Here is an 18,838-nt window from a genome sequence, read left to right as displayed (position 1 = left end):
TAAAAGTAAGTTTAATTAATGTAATATATCAATCATTCGATGCATGTCGTATGTATGCATAAAACTCTAACTTTGGCTCTTTCTTTTTTAAAAATTACACGGTTTGAAATTTTAATATAGTATTACCCAGTGAGAAATGAAAATGAAATCGAATCGACGTCGATTTGGTGCTTTCAACATCGAATCGACATCGATTCGTTGTCGATTCCATTATCATTTCTCATTGGGTAATTTCGTTTTAAATAATATTCTGTATAATTTTTAGATAGATCGAAGCATTTTAATTTTTCGATCATACCTCGTTAAGAGAATGCTGGAGAGATCGCCGAACTTGATCGATGTTGGTAGTACAGATTTTTTAAATTCCAAATCAAAAAGTCAGTAATAGTGACATCTTCAGTTCATTTCTTACATTATCGTTTTATATCACTCAAACGCATACATCTGCCCTTATTTAATATATTGCAACACCATCTCTTGTAAGATTGAACACCTACTACTGCTAGATACAATTATGTAATTATTACTGCTTTGTTTACTATTCCGAGTCTTCACTCAGCATTTGTATACACGTTATTTGCAGATCGATATAAATCTTTTTTTTTAAACTTTTAATCATTTCATAAACTTATTATTTGTGCACGTAAAGCGCTGAGTGCTAAACTGTCGTTTTGTCCACCTCCGCATTTAAGAGTCGTTCCGTTATAAAATACTTCAACCAATTTGAGTGATTCAAAATATAAGTATTCGTTTCGTAAATCAAAAAAGTTCGAATTCGTCAGAGATAGTTTCCTTTTTCTTTTTTTAATGAATTATATTGTTATTTTGCGCTTTTTTGCAAAAAAAACATTTCTTTGCAATAGAGCATTTCGAGACTCTGTCTCAGAAACGTACGTACCGTTAATAGTTTTTGTGTGCGAAACTAATTTTTTAACCATTTAAGAATGCTTTAATATTGTTTTTTTTTTAAAGTATTATCATATCGATATTCTAGTTATTTGAAAGATGTAACAAATAAACAAAACACATATTTTAAAGAAAAAGAAAAGTTGGCTCAAATGCAAACTTGATTCGTCAGAGTGGTTGTTCAAACTTTTAACTCGAAAACAAAGCCGCATGTTGATAAACGTCGCAACACGTATATTTTTTTACTTCAAAAAAAATTATCAAAAAAATTAGCATCAAAAAACTCGGTGAATACTTCTGAGGTTCCCCTTGTCAGTATACATGTGTTAAATTAATGTGAAAAGATTATACATACGATGAATGAAATAGTGAGTCATTCTTTATACCTATATTGGGGTACTATTATCAATTTTTAATACTGTAATGAACAAATTTTCAATATTTTAAATATTTATTTTTCAATATTTCACAAGTTTATATAATATACATCTGCTGTAGTTAAAAAAATAAAGAAATTAAACTGTTTATGTTTTTGGGAATTATTAAATACACACACACACACACACACACGCACGCACGCACGCACGCACATCACACACACACAACACACACACACACACACACACACACACATATATAACATTTTAATGTTTCAAAAAAGATATGAATACATAACTAATATATTTCTTTATTTACAATTTCATAAATTTTTGTATAAGTAGATGGTATGTATCTCTTGAAACAAACACTAAAAACCGTATAATACATTAAATGTTACACAAATATAATAACACAGTAATGTTATTATATATAAAGGATGGTAATTTCAAAATACCATTTGTGTATATGCAGTATTTGCAATACTGTAATGAATAGTGTATGATACACTAGGAATGTAACGTAATGTATGAAAAAACATATATTATATGCTGGTTGTCGTCAAACAGTAATACATGAAATCAATTGCTGACAAAGTTGACTATATTGCAATTGGTCCCCACTAATCCTACGCATTTTTATTCCTTTCGTTTCTCTTTCTTCCGATTCAAATACCCTAAGTTCAATTTGTACACCACCTGGATATTCTAAACTAAGTCCACTACCTTTCACTTCCTCTCTTGAAAATATAAAACCTTTCGGTGGCGCTCTTGCATCTATTATTTGTTTAACACGACCTAATATAGTTTCGGAATTTAATCTGCTTGACTCATCAGATAAAGGAACTTCGACTTCAGTAGGTATCGTATTGTGTGGTCTACCGATACCGCGTGTTATACTAGGTCTCGAAGGATCGCACGGCTCTGAAATAATAAAACTCGGAAGAGTGTTGTAATGAGGTAATGTATCTTCGAGTGAATCCGGTGATGGAGACGGAGAAGGCGAGCAACTTATTAACGTCACTTGTCCTCCAAGAACATCTGTCACTGAAATTTGCGGTGGTACCTATAAACAAATATTAAAATTAAAAATTAAGTGATTTGAATAAGGCTGTATGAAATTACAACATTATAAATTTATACGTTATTTTTATTTTAGAAAAGATTTATCTCAATATTTAGTGATAATTATTCAACATAAAAAAATTTATCAACATAAAAAAAGAAATGTTGATACTTTTTTAAATTAAATTAAATTTAATAAAATATCAAAACTTTTTAGTATTTAGACAATAAAAAATTAAAACTTCTTAATATTTAAACAATAAAAAATATTTGAACAATTACAATTTTTATAATAAAATTGTATTTAAACATAAAAATATTCAAATAAAATTTTAAAATTTTACACAAATAAAATATTATATTATTCTATCTATCATTAATGTTATAGTAAACCAACAATTTCTTATGAAATATTATGTGATGTACAGTAATCAAATTTAAATTCAGTTAAATCATGTTGATAAGTCAGTGATTGCAGCAAAGGACTCAAATTAAATCTTATCACTGTATATTTAAAGTAAAAAAATTTCTGAAAAAGAATAGAACAATAAAAACAATCTAATAACGAATAAACAAAATCGGATGAAGTTCCGAAAGATGAACTTTTCGATTTTGTTGTTGATTGGTATACTACTGTATTTTGTGCTGATTATTGATGATGACAAGTACAATCATAAAAATTATCAAGAACATTTTGACGGGTCATTTACCGCGTAATCTACCTAAGCGTCACTACTCCGGTAGCATGCTTGCCATTACATGCTATCGAGTGGTAGGGATGCTTAGAGGCGCACGACTTCCACGTGAAGCGACTCTCACTCCACCTCCCTCTCTGCTTTAGGGGGATGACTTTCCACGCGAAACGCACGAAAAAAATCGTTTTTTTAATATTTGACCTTGAAAATGACCTTATCCGCAATTTTTATTATCATATTCGTAATCAGGACATCAAAATATGTAATATGTCAATCGATAAGAAAACCGAGGAGTTCACCTTTTTGGAACTCTATCCACAAAATCGAATAAATAAATTAAATAAATAACTTTAAATCATAATTTCAATGTTTAAATGTTATTTTTCATAAAATTTACTTAAATATATTAATATATTTTTAAAAAATTATAAAAAAAATAAAAAATGTAATAGATATTCACATTAAATCAACCTTCAAAAGTCAAAGACCTTAACATATGTTGTCAAAATTATAACTCTGAGTGACCTCCAACACAGTTTTAGCCTTCACTCATTCAAAAAATTATTAATAAAAAAATTTAAGAAATAAACGTTTTCTTATTTCTGCAATGTTACGAACTATTTCACAGCCTTCCTTCCTTACGTAATGATTTTTCACGCGAAGCAAGGTCAATCTTACACCTCCTTCTGCCTATGGTCGTCTGATTTTCTGTACGAAGCGATATTTATACCACATTCCTCCCTAGGGGCATACGACTTTCCGCGCGAAGTGAGGTCGATCCCATATCCTTGTCTAGAAAATCATGATGCCGTGTAATGCTTACTTGCACATACTGGGACGCGATGAGCAATGAACGACAAGCGATATGCAATGAAAACTCTGTTTTTTTTTTCTTACGTGATGATATAAAACAACTCTCATTGAATATGGCTCGTCGCTCATCGTTCATTGTGCAGTAAACATAAAAAGGGATAGACCTTTGCTTCGCGTAGAAAATCATTATGTTAGCAGGAAAGGGAGTGTAAAATAGTTCTTAATAATGTTTTAATAAACAGCGAGCAATGGTAAAACCTGTTGAAGATCACTTAAGATTATAATTAACTTTGATGAGAAGCTGGTTCTCTCCATTCAAAAGTTTATCATATAAAATACTGTATATCATAAAAAATAAATTAAAAAAATATTCGTCTGTGTAATCATATTTTTTATGAATAATTTTTTTATTATAAACAACAACTGATCTAAGACCTTTTGATTGTTACTCAGGGCCATAATCATGACAACATATGTCAAAGTTATGATCCTGAATAACAATCAAAAGATTTTAGCCATCATTCATTATTTATTAAAAAGTTATTCATAAAAAATATATCCAGATAAACATTGATTTTTCATTGATTTTTAAAGAGGTTGACTTTATGTGAATATTTACCAAAAATGTTAATTGTTTAAAATTTGAAAAATAAACTCATTTATTTACAAATAATAATAAGGATGTGCGATTTTCAAAATTGCAGTGAACGCTGTTACAATGTATATTAACGCTGAACAATATATATTATATCACAATTTTTATATGTATATATACTGCCATGTTTATGTGTATATACACTGCCATGTCTCCTGATTTTATCAATTGCCCATTTTTGTCGCATTAAAAATTCAGAGCAATAACAGAATAATTGTTCAAATAATTGTTAGAACGCAGCAAATATGAGAGCATATTTTTCTGTGTAAGAGCATTAAAAATCCCTAATAAATACGCTTCTAAAGAAAAAATCCTTCACGAAATAGAAAATTATATTTTTTACTGCACGTTAGTTGAATTGTTTAAATAGTTTAAAGGATTTAAAGAAGCACATAATATAAATCGCAGACGTGATTTTAAATCACATGCGATTTCATGATTAAGAGAAGCCAGTTATATATCGCTTTAAGAAAAAAATCGTGATATTTATGCAAAATCGCACATCTTTAAGTAGTAAATACATTCTTTTTTCATCATCAATTTTTTAACAAATTATAATGAAGTTCAAAATTTTGTAACGTGTTCTAATAGGCAAATAGATTTAAATTTTCAACAAAAACAACTATTAAATATAGTAAAAACAAATTTATGTTTAATATATAAAAATATGAATATAATGAAAATTCAAAAAAGTTTAAATCAAGAGACACGGTAGTGTCTCGCACCAAGTGTACGCGCAGCGCGAGATCACCTGGGTCTCTTTACACGAGCCGTTGACTTGCCGAGATTATCAAATCTCAATAACGCCTGAAATGAATCTAGTTTTGGGTAAGTCTAATCAATAGTGTTCCAATTGTATAATACAAGTGTTTTTATTCCTCTACAAGCAGAAATATTGTGACATAAAGACATGTCAAATTTTTACATATTAAAATATGTCAGCGCTCCTTGGAATGTGTTTTCCTTTTCATATTTTTGATAACAGGCAATATTTAAAAGACGACTAAGGACTGATTTCGCAGTAGATCGTTGTCGTTAATATCATTTGACATATGTCAAACGTGAGAATTTACTTGGTTATCTTACTTACAGCATCTATCTTACACGATACTAAACAATAAACACTTACAGCAGAGTCTTCCAAATGGTCATATCGTGTCCCCACCAAGATTTCAACTGTAAGCAGGCCCCCCTCTCAATTTTACCCCCTCCAACTATCTTCCAGTCTTCTCGCCATTAGCGTTTAGAGCCGTCGCAAACAAGTATGCAAGTATAACTCTTAAGAGCAATAGAAATCCCAGACGAAAATAAAATAAGTTATAAATATGGCTTCTTTTGTTTTTGTCTCTTTCTCGATATATGTATCTATCTTTCAATGAAACTGCGCTTGACTGTTATACAGGTTGTGTTCCAAAATTGACTGCCAGTACTGAAAATCTACAGTGCACATAACGTAAATTGTAGCATTTTCAGTGTTGGCAGTAAATTTGGAATACAGTCACGAAATGATACGCCGCGACACCGCGTCACCGCACAGATTGCACAACCACGAATAGAGAAGCGTTGGATCCATGGTGGGGAACACGAGCGGACGAGAGGCAAAGGGATTAAGAATCGACAGGAGACCCGTGGAAACTTCTAGTCGAAGATGAATTTTTTTATACCGAAATTACGGCTAAAAATACTGGATGGATCGTGTTTTAATTGCGATATTCATAATCAGGAAAGGCTCGTACAGAGCGATTTTTTTGTAAAAAGAGAAAAATAAAAATTTGTTCTGATATCTCACTCGATGTGTATAGTGCAGTTGAGATGTATATGATCTTATTAATAAAAAGTTTCAAGAATCAATTTGCAAAATCTGCTATGTACGAGCCTTCCCAACAATATAACAAAGAAATCCTAAAGGTTTCATAAGGAAATATTATTATTTTTTCGAGAAGAAAAATGAGCATAACCTAAATCACCAGAATTGCACATTCTGTTATAGTTGATTGTTAATCATAAGGAAATTCTTCATGTTGAATTGAACAAAGAAAGATAATAGGTTTCCTTGTCTTTCTTGACGGCATCGATAATTCTCGCCTTCGGCGTGCCGAGAGTGGCCGAGAATGAACTAGACAGCATGAGATAACCTGTTAAAAAAAATCTTTCGATCCATGCGCCTAGTAGATCGAAGACCGAAAATGCTTTCTCAGCGATCTCGGCCTCTCGGTGTATATCATTCGTATAAAGGCATTCGAGATAACATATAAGTTTTAATAAATTTTAGTAATCATAAACCTTTCCCATTAATGTATAATAGCAAAAATGATTTCAAAACGCAATAATTTATGAAATATTAATTATTTACGATTTTTGATGAGAGTTATATATTGCGTTTAAACACAGTCTGTAAGAATTTCATGTGGTTATATGCGTAAGATGTGAAATCAGTAGATCTGGAGATCCCACGTTCTAATCCTACATTTTTTTTCTTTTTTCACATATTTTTTCTGAAATAAAGTTATTAATAAACATATTAGAGCGAATATATTTTTATATAATTATTGAATTTATTCGTATACTTTTAAAAGTTTTAAACCAATAACCAAAATATAGTCAAACGTTAAAAAGAATATGGATAAAATTATTAAAACCATATCAGAGGTTAGACACAATAAATTAATTTATTAAATCTTCATTATGTCAGTAAAAAGTTCAAATCGGACCTACATTTTGTTGAAAAGCGAGAAAAATTGGAATCATGAGTTAAAGTATTTATAATTACGTTATATGAAGTTAGATGATGAAATCAACTACTTTATTTATCTCTTTCTCGGCATGCTATTCTTATTTTACATCTAATAAACAGAAGATGGAATAACAGAAATAGCGATAATGTCTTCCCGAACGCAATCGTCAATTTCAATTTCTATTTAAAAGTTGTTTTGTTTGTGAAAATAATTTCAGTATCAGGAGAGTGGCTTCTTATCTCAACATATAAATAAAAGTATGTGTGAGATAAAAAGCTAATATTTTACAATGAAAGCATTATATAAATTAAATTAAACATTAAATTAATTAATCAACATTTGGGTATGTAATGTATGAAGAAGTTATTGTTAAATTAATAAATTATTAAAACAGATTTTAAATATAAACAGTATTAAAAATATTTTTTGCATTAATGCACTAAGGTCCGGTTGCACCAACGTTTTGATTTTAAGTGAAACTTAAAACTCTCTCTATCTCGTTTTAAAACCGAACAACAAAAACAGGAACAAAGAGAGTTGTAAGTCTCGCTTAAAATTAAACTAACGTTGGTGCAACCGGAGATAAAAAGTTTATTCAATCTTAAAATTTTATTACTTTATATAATATATTTATTTATATTTTTATATCAAAATTAAGGAGAAAACCACAGGAGAAAAAGAGAATAATTCTATTATTATTTTAATATTAATATTTATTTTAAAAGTTTATTCGAGTCCAGTCAATACAGAGTATTTATAAAATATTTTATAAATATTCTGTGCTATCTGAGAGAGTAAAGTTAATTAATTTTTACGTTTTCAATTCGTTATTTGTTACAAAATTAGTCATTGAAGAAAACACTTTTTATATTGCGCTTTCATTTATAAATTTTTAAAAAAGTGCTAGCGTATAATGGTCTTTCTTTAATTTTACTAATATAACTATGTAAAATAACAATAAATATAATAATTATTACTACAAATACTGATTATGTAAATATGTAGATTTGTAACTTGTTAAATGACTAATTGTAACAATTGATATTTAATCTATCTGGAAGAAACTTTAATTCGATTAAAAAAATTAATTCAATAGTCATGTTAATTATAAATTCTTTTAGGATGTTTTATTAATTTGTACATATACAAAATCATTAAGTTTTTTATAAAGACAAATAAAGAATATTTAAAATATTAATATTTTAATATATTTTAATATATTAATATATTCGGAGGAGATGGCTTTTCATGAAAAAGTAATTTATTTTGTAGAAGAATCTGAAACATCCATTTATTCTTTTAAAATAAACATTTTTAATACTCTATAATTATAATTTCCTTTAAAGCTCGATTATACACTATCGTATTTAATTGCTTGAAAATATTAATATTAGATCATATTGCTACTATTAACTTATTATGAGAAACATTAATTTCATAGAATATTTATTTTATTTATAATATTAAGTACATAGAATATTTTTTTGTACATATGTATTTACAATGTATGCACAGTTATAAAATAACATTTACATATACGCAAAGTGTGCATATACAAAAATTCATAATTCGCTATTCCTTATTATAAGCTTTGTTCCTTATTGCTTTCTGCTACAAAAGGTCAGAAAGAATTTTCGTACCAAATCTTGAGTAGATACACGGTGTGACACAGTGTATCATTATATCCTTGTTATTCGACAAGGATAATGATCACTATCTTGCACTGCAGGCACACAACATTTTATTGCAAGACAAAGTATAAAAATCAAGATTCTAGAATTATATTGAAAAAAAAATGAGCATTCCATCTGATGAATTTATTTTCATTGTAAAATTCATACTCTCTCTCTCTCTCTCTCTCTCTCTCTCTCTCTCTCTCTCTCTCTCTCTCTCTCTCTCTCTCTCTCTCTCTCTCCCTCCCCCCCTCCCTCCCTCCTTCCCTCCCCTCTTCTCTCTCTGCTACTTATTTTATTACTAAAACACTAAGAGCTTTAAATTTGGAATTACTGTGAATAACACGAAACATTTTTACTATTTGGTCTATTTGAATATAATCTTTTCGTAAAATCTGTTACTAAATTGAATTTTCCTATAATTAATTAATTTTTTACATAAATGTACTTCAGACATTCAATTTTGGCTAAGGTACATCATTTGACTTTATATAACGTAATTATAAAAACTTTAACTCATGATTCCATTTTTCTTGCATTTGAACAAAGAAATAGTTTTAGTTTGATTTTTTACTACTCACTGACACAATAAAAATTTAATTTATTTATAATATTTATTTATATTGTGTCCAATCTCTGATATGATTTCAGTTTATTTATATTCATTCTAATGTTTGACTATATTTTGTTTTTGTTTGACTATATTTTGGTTGTTGGTTTAAAACTTTTAAAGTGCACGTATAAATTCAATAATTGTATAAAAATATGTTCGCCCTAATATGTTTATTAATAACTTTATTTTAGAAAAAATATGTGAAAAAAAGAAAAAAAACATAGGATTTGAAGGTTTGAACGTTAGGGATTTCCAGTTCTCACACCTTACACACACGACCAGAATTCTTACATATTATGTTTATGAACGTGGTATATAATATAACACGCATGGAAAATTGTAAATAATTAATATATTGTAAACTATCGCAGTTTAAAATCAATTTTGCTATTATACATTAATGAGAAAGGTATGTAATTAAAAATTTATTAAAACTTATATGTTATCTCGAATGCCCTTACTGATATACATCGAACGGCCGAAATCGCTGAGAAAACATTTTCGGTCACTTGTACAGCGATCAGAGCGAGAACTTCGGGCTCTCGTTCTCTTTCGCTATCTCATTCGCTCTCATAGGAATCATATTAGTGTTCGTACGTATATGAATACACACCACATAAGAAGATGGAGATTATATTATCTGAAGTTGGCAGCCCTGAATCCAGAACTTCAAGGTCCTACCACGTGAGGTCTCCAAAGTCAAATCGGACTTGGCCCTTCACTCCTGTCGACCTTTAAGGGCGGTGCCTGACTTGGAAGGCTCTGACTTACAGTATATACGATACTAAACAGTAAACATCTAATTCTGCAAACCGCACATCGAATTCTTTTTCCCGGTAAAAAATTTGTCATATATAACCGTGTAAAGTATATAATATTATATTACAAATATACGTAATAATATATATAACCTATTGTATAATATATACAGTGTACAAAAAGTCCGAAACCATTAAAGTATCTCGAAAAACAAGCATTCCTGAAGGAAAAGTTTTATATAAAAATTGTAGGATTTGAAATCTATTTATTAATCTGATTAGTTTGACTTTTATACTCTTCCCCCCTCTTCCTCGCTCTTCCCCCTTTCCCTCCGCGTACACGCATGTATACATTCCATCCAGAAGCTTGTTAGATCTCTCTGCCTCTCTCTTCCTCCCTTTGATCCTCCATAAAAGTGGAAAGGAAAGAGACACAGAGAGAGAGAGAGAGAGAGAGAGAGAGAGAGAGAGAGAGAGAGAGAGAGAGAGAGAGAGAGAGAGAGAGAGAGAGGAGGAAAGGAGAAAGAGAGAAGCAGAGAGATCTGACAACCTCCATACGATACACCTTAGATTAGATAATGCTAATATTGATAATACTATAACTTAGGGAGTTTGGCGCGTGCTTTTGACTGGTGCGGACGTATCTGTTTAGTGTCGCGTCGCGTGTTGCATCATCCGCTCTTTTTAGAGTGACCTGCGACTTTTCGAGTCATTATTTAACTCACATTCCTATTTTACTTCTTTTCTATTTGCGCTTAACTCCTTTTACCTATACTACCTGTGGTATTCTGAAAAAATTATGAGTGTGCCTCCCATGGGAGGCGGGCCGGGAGATCCCGATAGGTCCTCTCCTCCCCCTCCCCTGATTTCTGCGAACAACATTACCCTTATTAGCGTTTCGATCGAATACTTTGATGCTTTCGCCAAGGAAATACTTGCCAGGACAACAAACGACACATGCAAGCAGTTACAATACGATGGACGTTACAATAGATCATACGTGCTAACGAAGACTCGGCACTTGAGCACGAGCATGAGTACACCAAACGTCGCAATGGGTCGAGCCCGAGCCGGGACAAGGTTGCTTCTACCTCTGCCTCTTTATCTGATAATGCGGTTCACGCTCAACAGGTTTCCCATAACCTCTCTGACAGGTATGACTCGACTGATCGCGCGTCTTTTATCGTTCATGTACAAGTGAACAACGTAACCGAAAGCGCATTCGAAGAAATGCGAAATGCGAAAGCGCATTTTAATGAAGAGACAAGTTACTAAGGCGATGCACTCAAGCATAGTATCTATGAAAAAGGTTTCTCGTAGCAAACTTTCGGTTAAAATGCGCACTTATGAAACTGCCAATGACCTTGTGTCTAACCCTGACCTCATCAAGGCAGGATACACAATTTTTATTCTTACTTTTAATGCGCTCTGGTATAATAAGGGGCGTTCCGGCCTCTGTAACGGAACAGGAACTCAGATTAAATCTTAAATCTTTTTGCCCCGTTGCCGAAATTAAAAGACTTAACAGGCACGTTGTTAAGGAAAGCGGTGTCGAGTACACCCCTTCCACCTCAGTTAACCTTAAGTTTGCTGAGCAGACTTTCCCCAGGCAAGTATTTCTTTTCTATGACTCCCATGAGGGAGTCTTACCTTTTTTTCTTAGAGTCGTGTTTTTCCTGCTTCAGGGTTGGTCACATCCGAAAGTTCTGTAAGAGTCGATCGAGATGTAGGTTGTGTGGCAAGGATGCCCACAAAGAAGACGAGATATGTGAGAGGCAAAGCCTCCCCCCCAAATGTATTAACTGCTCTGGAGACCACATTTCTACGTCGTCAAATTGCCTTCTTTTCATCAAGCAGAAAAAAGTAAGACGATCGCAGCTACCGAAAATATCTCCCTTGTGGAGGCTAGGAATAGGCTATCGTCTATTAACTCTCGTTCTACTCTCAGATCCAGTTCTGACTTAGGTAGTACTCGTAGCGTTCATTTTACGGATGACGATTATCACAACTTTCCTTTAGTCCCACCAAAGAGTGACAGCACGCCTCATTCATTTGCCAGCTACAACAAATTCTCTCCTCTAGAAAACGCAGATACCTCTAGACAGTCATACGCCAAGGTCTCTGCTAAGATTCAATTCCTCGCATCTCACCCGGACACCCTCGCTCTCTGCGTCAAGGAGCAGGTGTTTCCCGTCCATAATCTCCTCTCCCATCTTTGTTGCAGAGCAATGCGATGAGCCCGCGCAGGATAATTCCAATGTCCGTGGCCCTCTTCCTCGTAATATTAATAATATTAATAGTTCTATGTCACTGGAGGAAGCCAGAAGAGAATACCTGATATCTCCGAACGGCAGATCCCCCAACATATCGGGAGATGGCGTTCTTTTTAGTCACAATCGAACTTATTAGTCACGAGATAACTACCATCATGGCCCTCCTACTGGTTACATAGATGCGGCCTCGCTATTCTCTATGAGCGAATCTTAAGCTATATAGGTTCATATCCCGTTATAGAACCGTATCCCTCTCGTTCCTATCGGCAGCTGACTAATTATTACGATTCACGCATCTATTCTGATAATCATCAAACCGACCCTCTCGTTTATTCTAACGACCGCGCATACAATTATTATTAATTTCTCTCTTACTTCACTTTATCTTATTTTATTTGTTAATCTTTCACTTCTTCCATTTTCATATCTTACTTAGTTTACTCATGTCTCTTAATAAACCTGTTTCTATTGCTAGTTGGAATTGTAGAGGTTTACGGGGAAGTTCCCTGAGATTCAAGCCAACGATTACACATACGATCTCTGGTGCCTCCAGGAAACTATGGTCACAGAGAATATTCATTCACACTCTAATTTCTTTAATTTTGTTAGAGACATTCGCTGCCCCGGCCAACGGGCTATTGCTATTAAGAAGCCATTTCGCTTTGATCCTCTTGATCTCACTATCTTAGCCATCACTCGATTGAATTCGTTAGTATTAAGCTTCACACTCAAGACCCCTCTTTTGTTATTGTTAACTTCAGACATCCATTGTCACAAACTTCTACTTCTTATTGAGGGCCTGCTTGATTATGTTGCGAGTCAAACTCACTCATGCCATCCTCCTAGGCGACTTCAACTTATGTAACGCAACTTGAGATTGTTCTGTTACTGACTCCTTCCATCCTGACTCTTAATAACTGTTATACAGAGTCTGACACCATCTCTAGCGATCGTTATCAACTTGGATATCCTCCCCTGTCTAAGAATCATATTTAAGTATAAAATCAAACTTAATTCTCTTCAAATGAAAGCCTTTATCCATAAGCTAACTTTTGATTTTGCCTCTATTTTAGCAACGACAAATGATGCCACCGCTTAATATGATAATTTTGTAAATGAGATCAGAGGCACCTTAAATTCTCTGTTCCCTGCTGGTCACTTCGAAATCTAAACCCATGGTTAAGAAACGTCTCCCTCCCCTTTGGACCGAGGAATGCCAGGCTGCGGTTAACGCCAGGCGCGAGACTATGAGGCTCTGGAATCGCTAATCAAGCTCAGAGAACTATAATGCTTATAAACGCACTACTGCGATATGCAGGGGCATCCTCAGAAGAATCAAGAGAAGAAAATGGAAGGAACTCTGCAATAGCTTTAATTCTCACATTCCATCAACTAGAATTTGGAGGTTGGTCAAAGCTTTTAAAAGCCGACGTTTAGCTTCCACTACATTATCTGACCAGTCGCTGTCGGCTGCACAAGAAAATGCGATTAATAAAATCTGTCCTCCCTCTTGTAATCCTCTAGATGTCGCTTTACAGCGCAGCCTTCTTGAAGGGAACGCCCTTACGCAATGCGAAAACGCGAAATTCTTGGACAAATCCTCTCACTATGAAGGAGTTGTCCTTGGCAATCAATTTAGCCAAAACCAGATCAGTTCCAGGGGCCGACCAGATTGATTATAATATCATCAAGAACTTAACGCCTGACTGCTTTTCTGTGCTTTTTTTTTATAACAAATTTATAATAACCTTTTCTGTCAAGGAATCTTTCCTGCTGAATGGAACAAGTCAATGGTTGTTCTCATTCCCAAATCAAATGATAAGGGTGTTAGACCGATTTCTCTTCTCTCGTGCCTTCTGAAGATTATGGAGAAAATTATTTATCTGAGGTTAAGATGGTTTATTAAATCTAATGCCATACTACCGCCTAATCAAACAGGGACTTTCGTCCCCAGAGTACTTGTTCCGACAATCTTGTTGCTCTGACGAATTATATTCAGGGTGCCTTCATCGATAACGCCCTTACTATATGCGCGTTTCTAGATATCGAGCATTTGACAATGTGATTCCTTCCATCTTGATTGAAAATTTGTAGCGTCTTGGACTTCTGCCTAAAACTGTTAGATTCATAAGTAATCTCCTTTCTAACAGGCAAGTCACATTCATTTGCGATGGCGTGCTTAAAGACCCATATATCACCTTGAAAGGTATCCCTCAGGGTTCATCCTAAGCCCTTTACTTTTTAACCTCTACTGTGCAGATACTAATAATTGCCTACATGAAGACACCCTTCTTTTACAGTATGCGGATGACGTCGTTATCTTCTCGTCAAACCAAAATGCTGAAGCTGCCAGATTATCGGTCCAATCTTCACTGAACAATATATATGACTACTTGAGAGGCAGGGGCTTGGAAGTGTCCCTCTCAAAAACTCAATGGATGCTTTTTACGAAGAAGAGATATACTCACCCACGGACATTAAACTACATATTCGGAATGTAGAAATTCCTAGAGTATAATCCGCTATATTTCTGGGCATCACTCTCGATCCCAAGTTGAATGGCAAAGAGCACCTAAAGACCTTGATCAATAAGGGACATAATCTTACAAAAATACTAGACCGAATTTTTGCAACTGGAAAGGCTAGTCAACAGAAACCTGCGTCTAGCTCTCGGATACCGGTTATCTACACCTATTAACGTCATCATGGCCGAAGCAAACTCTTCTCACATCAGGTTTGGCTATATGACCTCGAAGCTCATCTACAGGATTTTCTCCAGAAAGATCTCTCCGGTACTGCTCAGCTTTGAATACTTAGAGCAAATTGCATACTCCCCTCCAAGAAGACAACGGGCCCTGGCTACTGTACCTGCATTCAAGCTATGTAATGCAGAAATATACGCTCAAAATCATTCACAGATCCATTATGCTTTACGCTTATAAACACAGTTATGAAAGCTATACTTATGTCCATCAGTTTGATAGCTCCCTCACCAATGTTCCTAAGAAAGCGAATGTTCGTCAAGCTCGATTCTTGGAAACTATAACTACAATACGCCAATCGTGGTCCGCTTATTTATACCGATGGCTCTAAGTTTGAGCGAGGATCATGTGAGCTCTGCAATCCTTTTCATCAGATCTTAAAGTTGCGCTCAGATTCAAGCTTCCCCCGGAGATTTCAATTTTCTCAGCCGAGTCCTGGGCTATCCTTCAGGCGATTAATCTCATCGAAGATCGGCTTCTATCTGTTCCGATTCTTTAAGTGCTCTTCAGGCTATATCGTCTTACAACTCCAGAAACGCGAACCACATTATATTAGATATTAAGGATCATCTATCTTTTTTAATACAACATGAATTTAAAATCAATTTAATCTGGGTTCCTGATCATAAGGTATACTTGGTAACGAAACTGCAGACCGCCTCGCTAACGAGACTGCTCTTAGTGGGCATCGACCTAAATTTAAAGTACCATTTCAAGATTTCTTTCTGGTTTCCAAGCAATCTCTTAACACTAAATTTCAAGCACACTTGGATCATTGTGCGTCATTTAAAGGGCAGTTGTATAACGACTTTCATAGTAATTCAACTAAGCCATGGTTTTATCATAAGAATCTAAAAAGAGAGGAGATCGTTATCATCTCCAGAATTAGATTTAATTACTATAATCTGGCATACAGCCTGCATCGCAAGAGCATTAACTCGCCTGCATGCCCTTGTGGCGACCCAAGGCAGGATATTAATCATATTCTCTTTTATTGTAAACTTTGTATTCATAAATCGGTTAGGCTTCGTGGATACCTGAAGAAGTACTTCCTGTTTTATCCCATTAATATTCACTGTATGATTAATAATCCCCCCTCTACTCTGTACCGCCTAATTATTGTATACCTCAAATCTTTAAACTTCAGTGTCTAATTTCCATGAACACGCCATTGTTATTTAAGGGGAGGAGGGGTAGAGGACTTTGGTTCTCTCCTCTCCTCCCAGGCGCCCCCGCCTGGTTACTTGTTTCAGCTACTGAATTCGCCCTGGCCGGAAGCCGGAATCGCTGCCATTCTGCGGCGAGGGTCAATTAATATCGAACAAGAAGAAGAAGAACTATAACTTTAAAGCGTCATCTACAATAAATAGTAACAATAGAGGCTGTAGGAAGTAAGCTGATTTTCCGACCCAGCCAGAAATGGTTGGTTGATCAACATCAAATTGATGCTGATTGTTTGAGATCGGTAATTCGAAAGAAAAGCAAGCGATTCGTCGTTCTTTGTTCTTTTTAAAACAATTCGTTATACGCAAACAAGTTGTCGTTACCGGTAACGGACACTCGAAAGTTCTAGAACAATTCAATTCGCGCACGCGAGCGCCGCGCTCCGACGAATACGTCACGCGCTGTCACCAATCCCACGTACGGATTTTCTGTCGCGCATGACTGTTACGTTGAATGTCGTTAGAAAAGAATCCAAAGCGCCAATCAATTTTGTACACCTAATGCCACGTAATAATTACGATTGTGGCAAAATTCTATTGGATTTTTCCCAAAAAGAAAGCTCAGGCCGAAAGCAATAAATGCTTCGATCTCGCCGTCCTCCTTCTTAGAGTCCTTAGAGTTTTAGACTTCTTAGAGTTCTTAGAATCATAGTCTCGCTTTGTAAAACCGCCGTGCTAACCGCTTAGTGAAGATCGCTATAAAACGAATCTTTTCGAGAAGAGCCGAGAAATCGCCGAGATTTTCCATCACCGTGATTCCAAATTGTATTTGGAAAAGGTGACCGCATTTAATATTCTATTAATTTAATATTTAATTAATTATATTTTTTGAATTTGTAACTGTGCATATTAAAGAAAATTCTTTTGTTAAATTACAAAGAAACTGAGTTCTCTTTACTGTCGTGTATCATATCAACCGTGTGCCGTTCTCTCACTCGAATCTTTCCGATGCATTCCCGCACACTCATTCAATTCAACATTGCTCGACGTCAAATCGATGTTATTCAACGTTAATCGACATTAATTCGATATTGCTCGATCAATCACTTATAGCCACAGTCTAGATATATCAGTTGCGACACAACACTTTTTTTTGATAAGATAAATTCGTCACACGCATGCGTCAGTTGTACTATACAGAAGATGCGTTATAACCTAACCAAACTAGGGACGCAAGACAGTGATATTGAAGTATTGAACGAATAATAAAATTTATTCTAATTATTTAGAAGAGAGTCCTCACCTCTGATTTTGATCAAATTAATCTCATTCAACACGTTTTTGTATAAAACGAAAGAATCTGATAGAAAAAAGTGGCGGTTGACCTTGTAAATCGAGCTCTCAAGCATTAAAGTTCGAGACTTTAGAGATTAAGGTATCTGTTATCTCGACTTGATACAGCATAATGTATTTTTGCTTTAATTATATAAATTCACTGCTTTAAAAAACAAAAACTGCTAATGAGAATTGTATGTTTAAAGTAGTGAATTGTTGTTTTTAAAGCAGATAATGTGTTTTTTAAGCAGATTCACGACGGCGACAAATTTTCTTAACCTGAATAGTTGTCAATTTTAACGCTTAATATCTCGGTTCACAAGGCAAAGCGACACTTTTTTTTCTGCCAAATTCTTTCATTTCATGGACAAATGCGTCGAATGAGACTAATTTCAAAATCGGGAGTGAGGACCCTCTTCTAAATTTTTCTTTCTTGTATTATTATTCTTGTATTGTCATTCTAGTATTATTATTATTGTGAAAGTGATAAAACGTTCTTGTAATAGAACATTATAATGAAGAAAAGAGGATACTCTTGTGCAATGAAAAATTGCAATAATATGGATCTGAGCTTAATTTTTTTTCTTTTTCGTGTGATCCATAAAAGTAAAAAAAATGAATAAATTGTTTATTAGCATTAAACTTTTATAATTAATTTTTCAAGGATTTTTGTAATTAATTTATATTTATATATTTATATTTTTTAGAGCTCAAGTGTGGTTAACAAATTGTGATCGTACCATTGAACCTCAATAAATAATTTGCACAAAAACTATCGTATTTGTACCAATCATTTTCAAAATTCTATGTTTTTAAATAATCTACGAAATCGTCTCCAGCCACATGCAATTTCAATATCATTAACAGATCATAATTTTAATGATTTGTCCTTAAAATCTGATGCTGAGATATTATTTTCAAGTAATAGTAAAAATTTTATGATACTTATACTTTGTAATATACTTGATCAAAGATAATAACTATATTCTTCTAAACGTCTAGTTAATCAAATTAT

At 33.8% G+C, this 18,838-nt stretch overlaps 1 protein-coding gene and 1 long non-coding RNA gene across 7 annotated transcripts in view; one reads left to right on the top strand and one right to left on the bottom strand.

Moving 5' to 3' along the window:
* Positions 1–1,338: 1,338 nt before the first annotated feature.
* Positions 1,339–18,838, bottom strand: part of LOC105149228 (serine/threonine-protein kinase SIK3) — a 230,805-nt gene continuing 213,305 nt past the window's right edge. For 4 of the 6 annotated variants that reach the window (XM_087411385.1, XM_087411391.1, XM_087411418.1 and 1 more), the window contains one exon: positions 1,339–2,349. In XM_087411385.1, coding sequence (XP_087267511.1) covers positions 1,846–2,349 — 504 coding nt within the window. In that variant the 3' untranslated portion in view covers positions 1,339–1,845. The remainder of the gene's footprint in view (positions 2,350–18,838) is intronic. The other 2 variants (XM_087411407.1, XR_015546730.1) reach the window with 2 other exon arrangements.
* On the top strand, positions 5,641–7,029 carry LOC147910768 (uncharacterized). The gene is made up of 2 exons (XR_015546797.1): positions 5,641–5,773; positions 5,914–7,029. It is a non-coding gene; the product is annotated as an uncharacterized LOC147910768 (long non-coding RNA).

The sequence above is a fragment of the Acromyrmex echinatior genome, chromosome 1 (assembly GCF_024713525.1).
Source record: "Acromyrmex echinatior isolate Ae372 chromosome 1, ASM2471352v2, whole genome shotgun sequence".
NCBI classification, from domain to species: Eukaryota; Metazoa; Arthropoda; class Insecta; order Hymenoptera; family Formicidae; genus Acromyrmex; species Acromyrmex echinatior.
The sequence above is the reverse complement of the archived record's forward strand: the minus strand, read 5'-3'. Positions and strand labels throughout refer to the sequence as shown.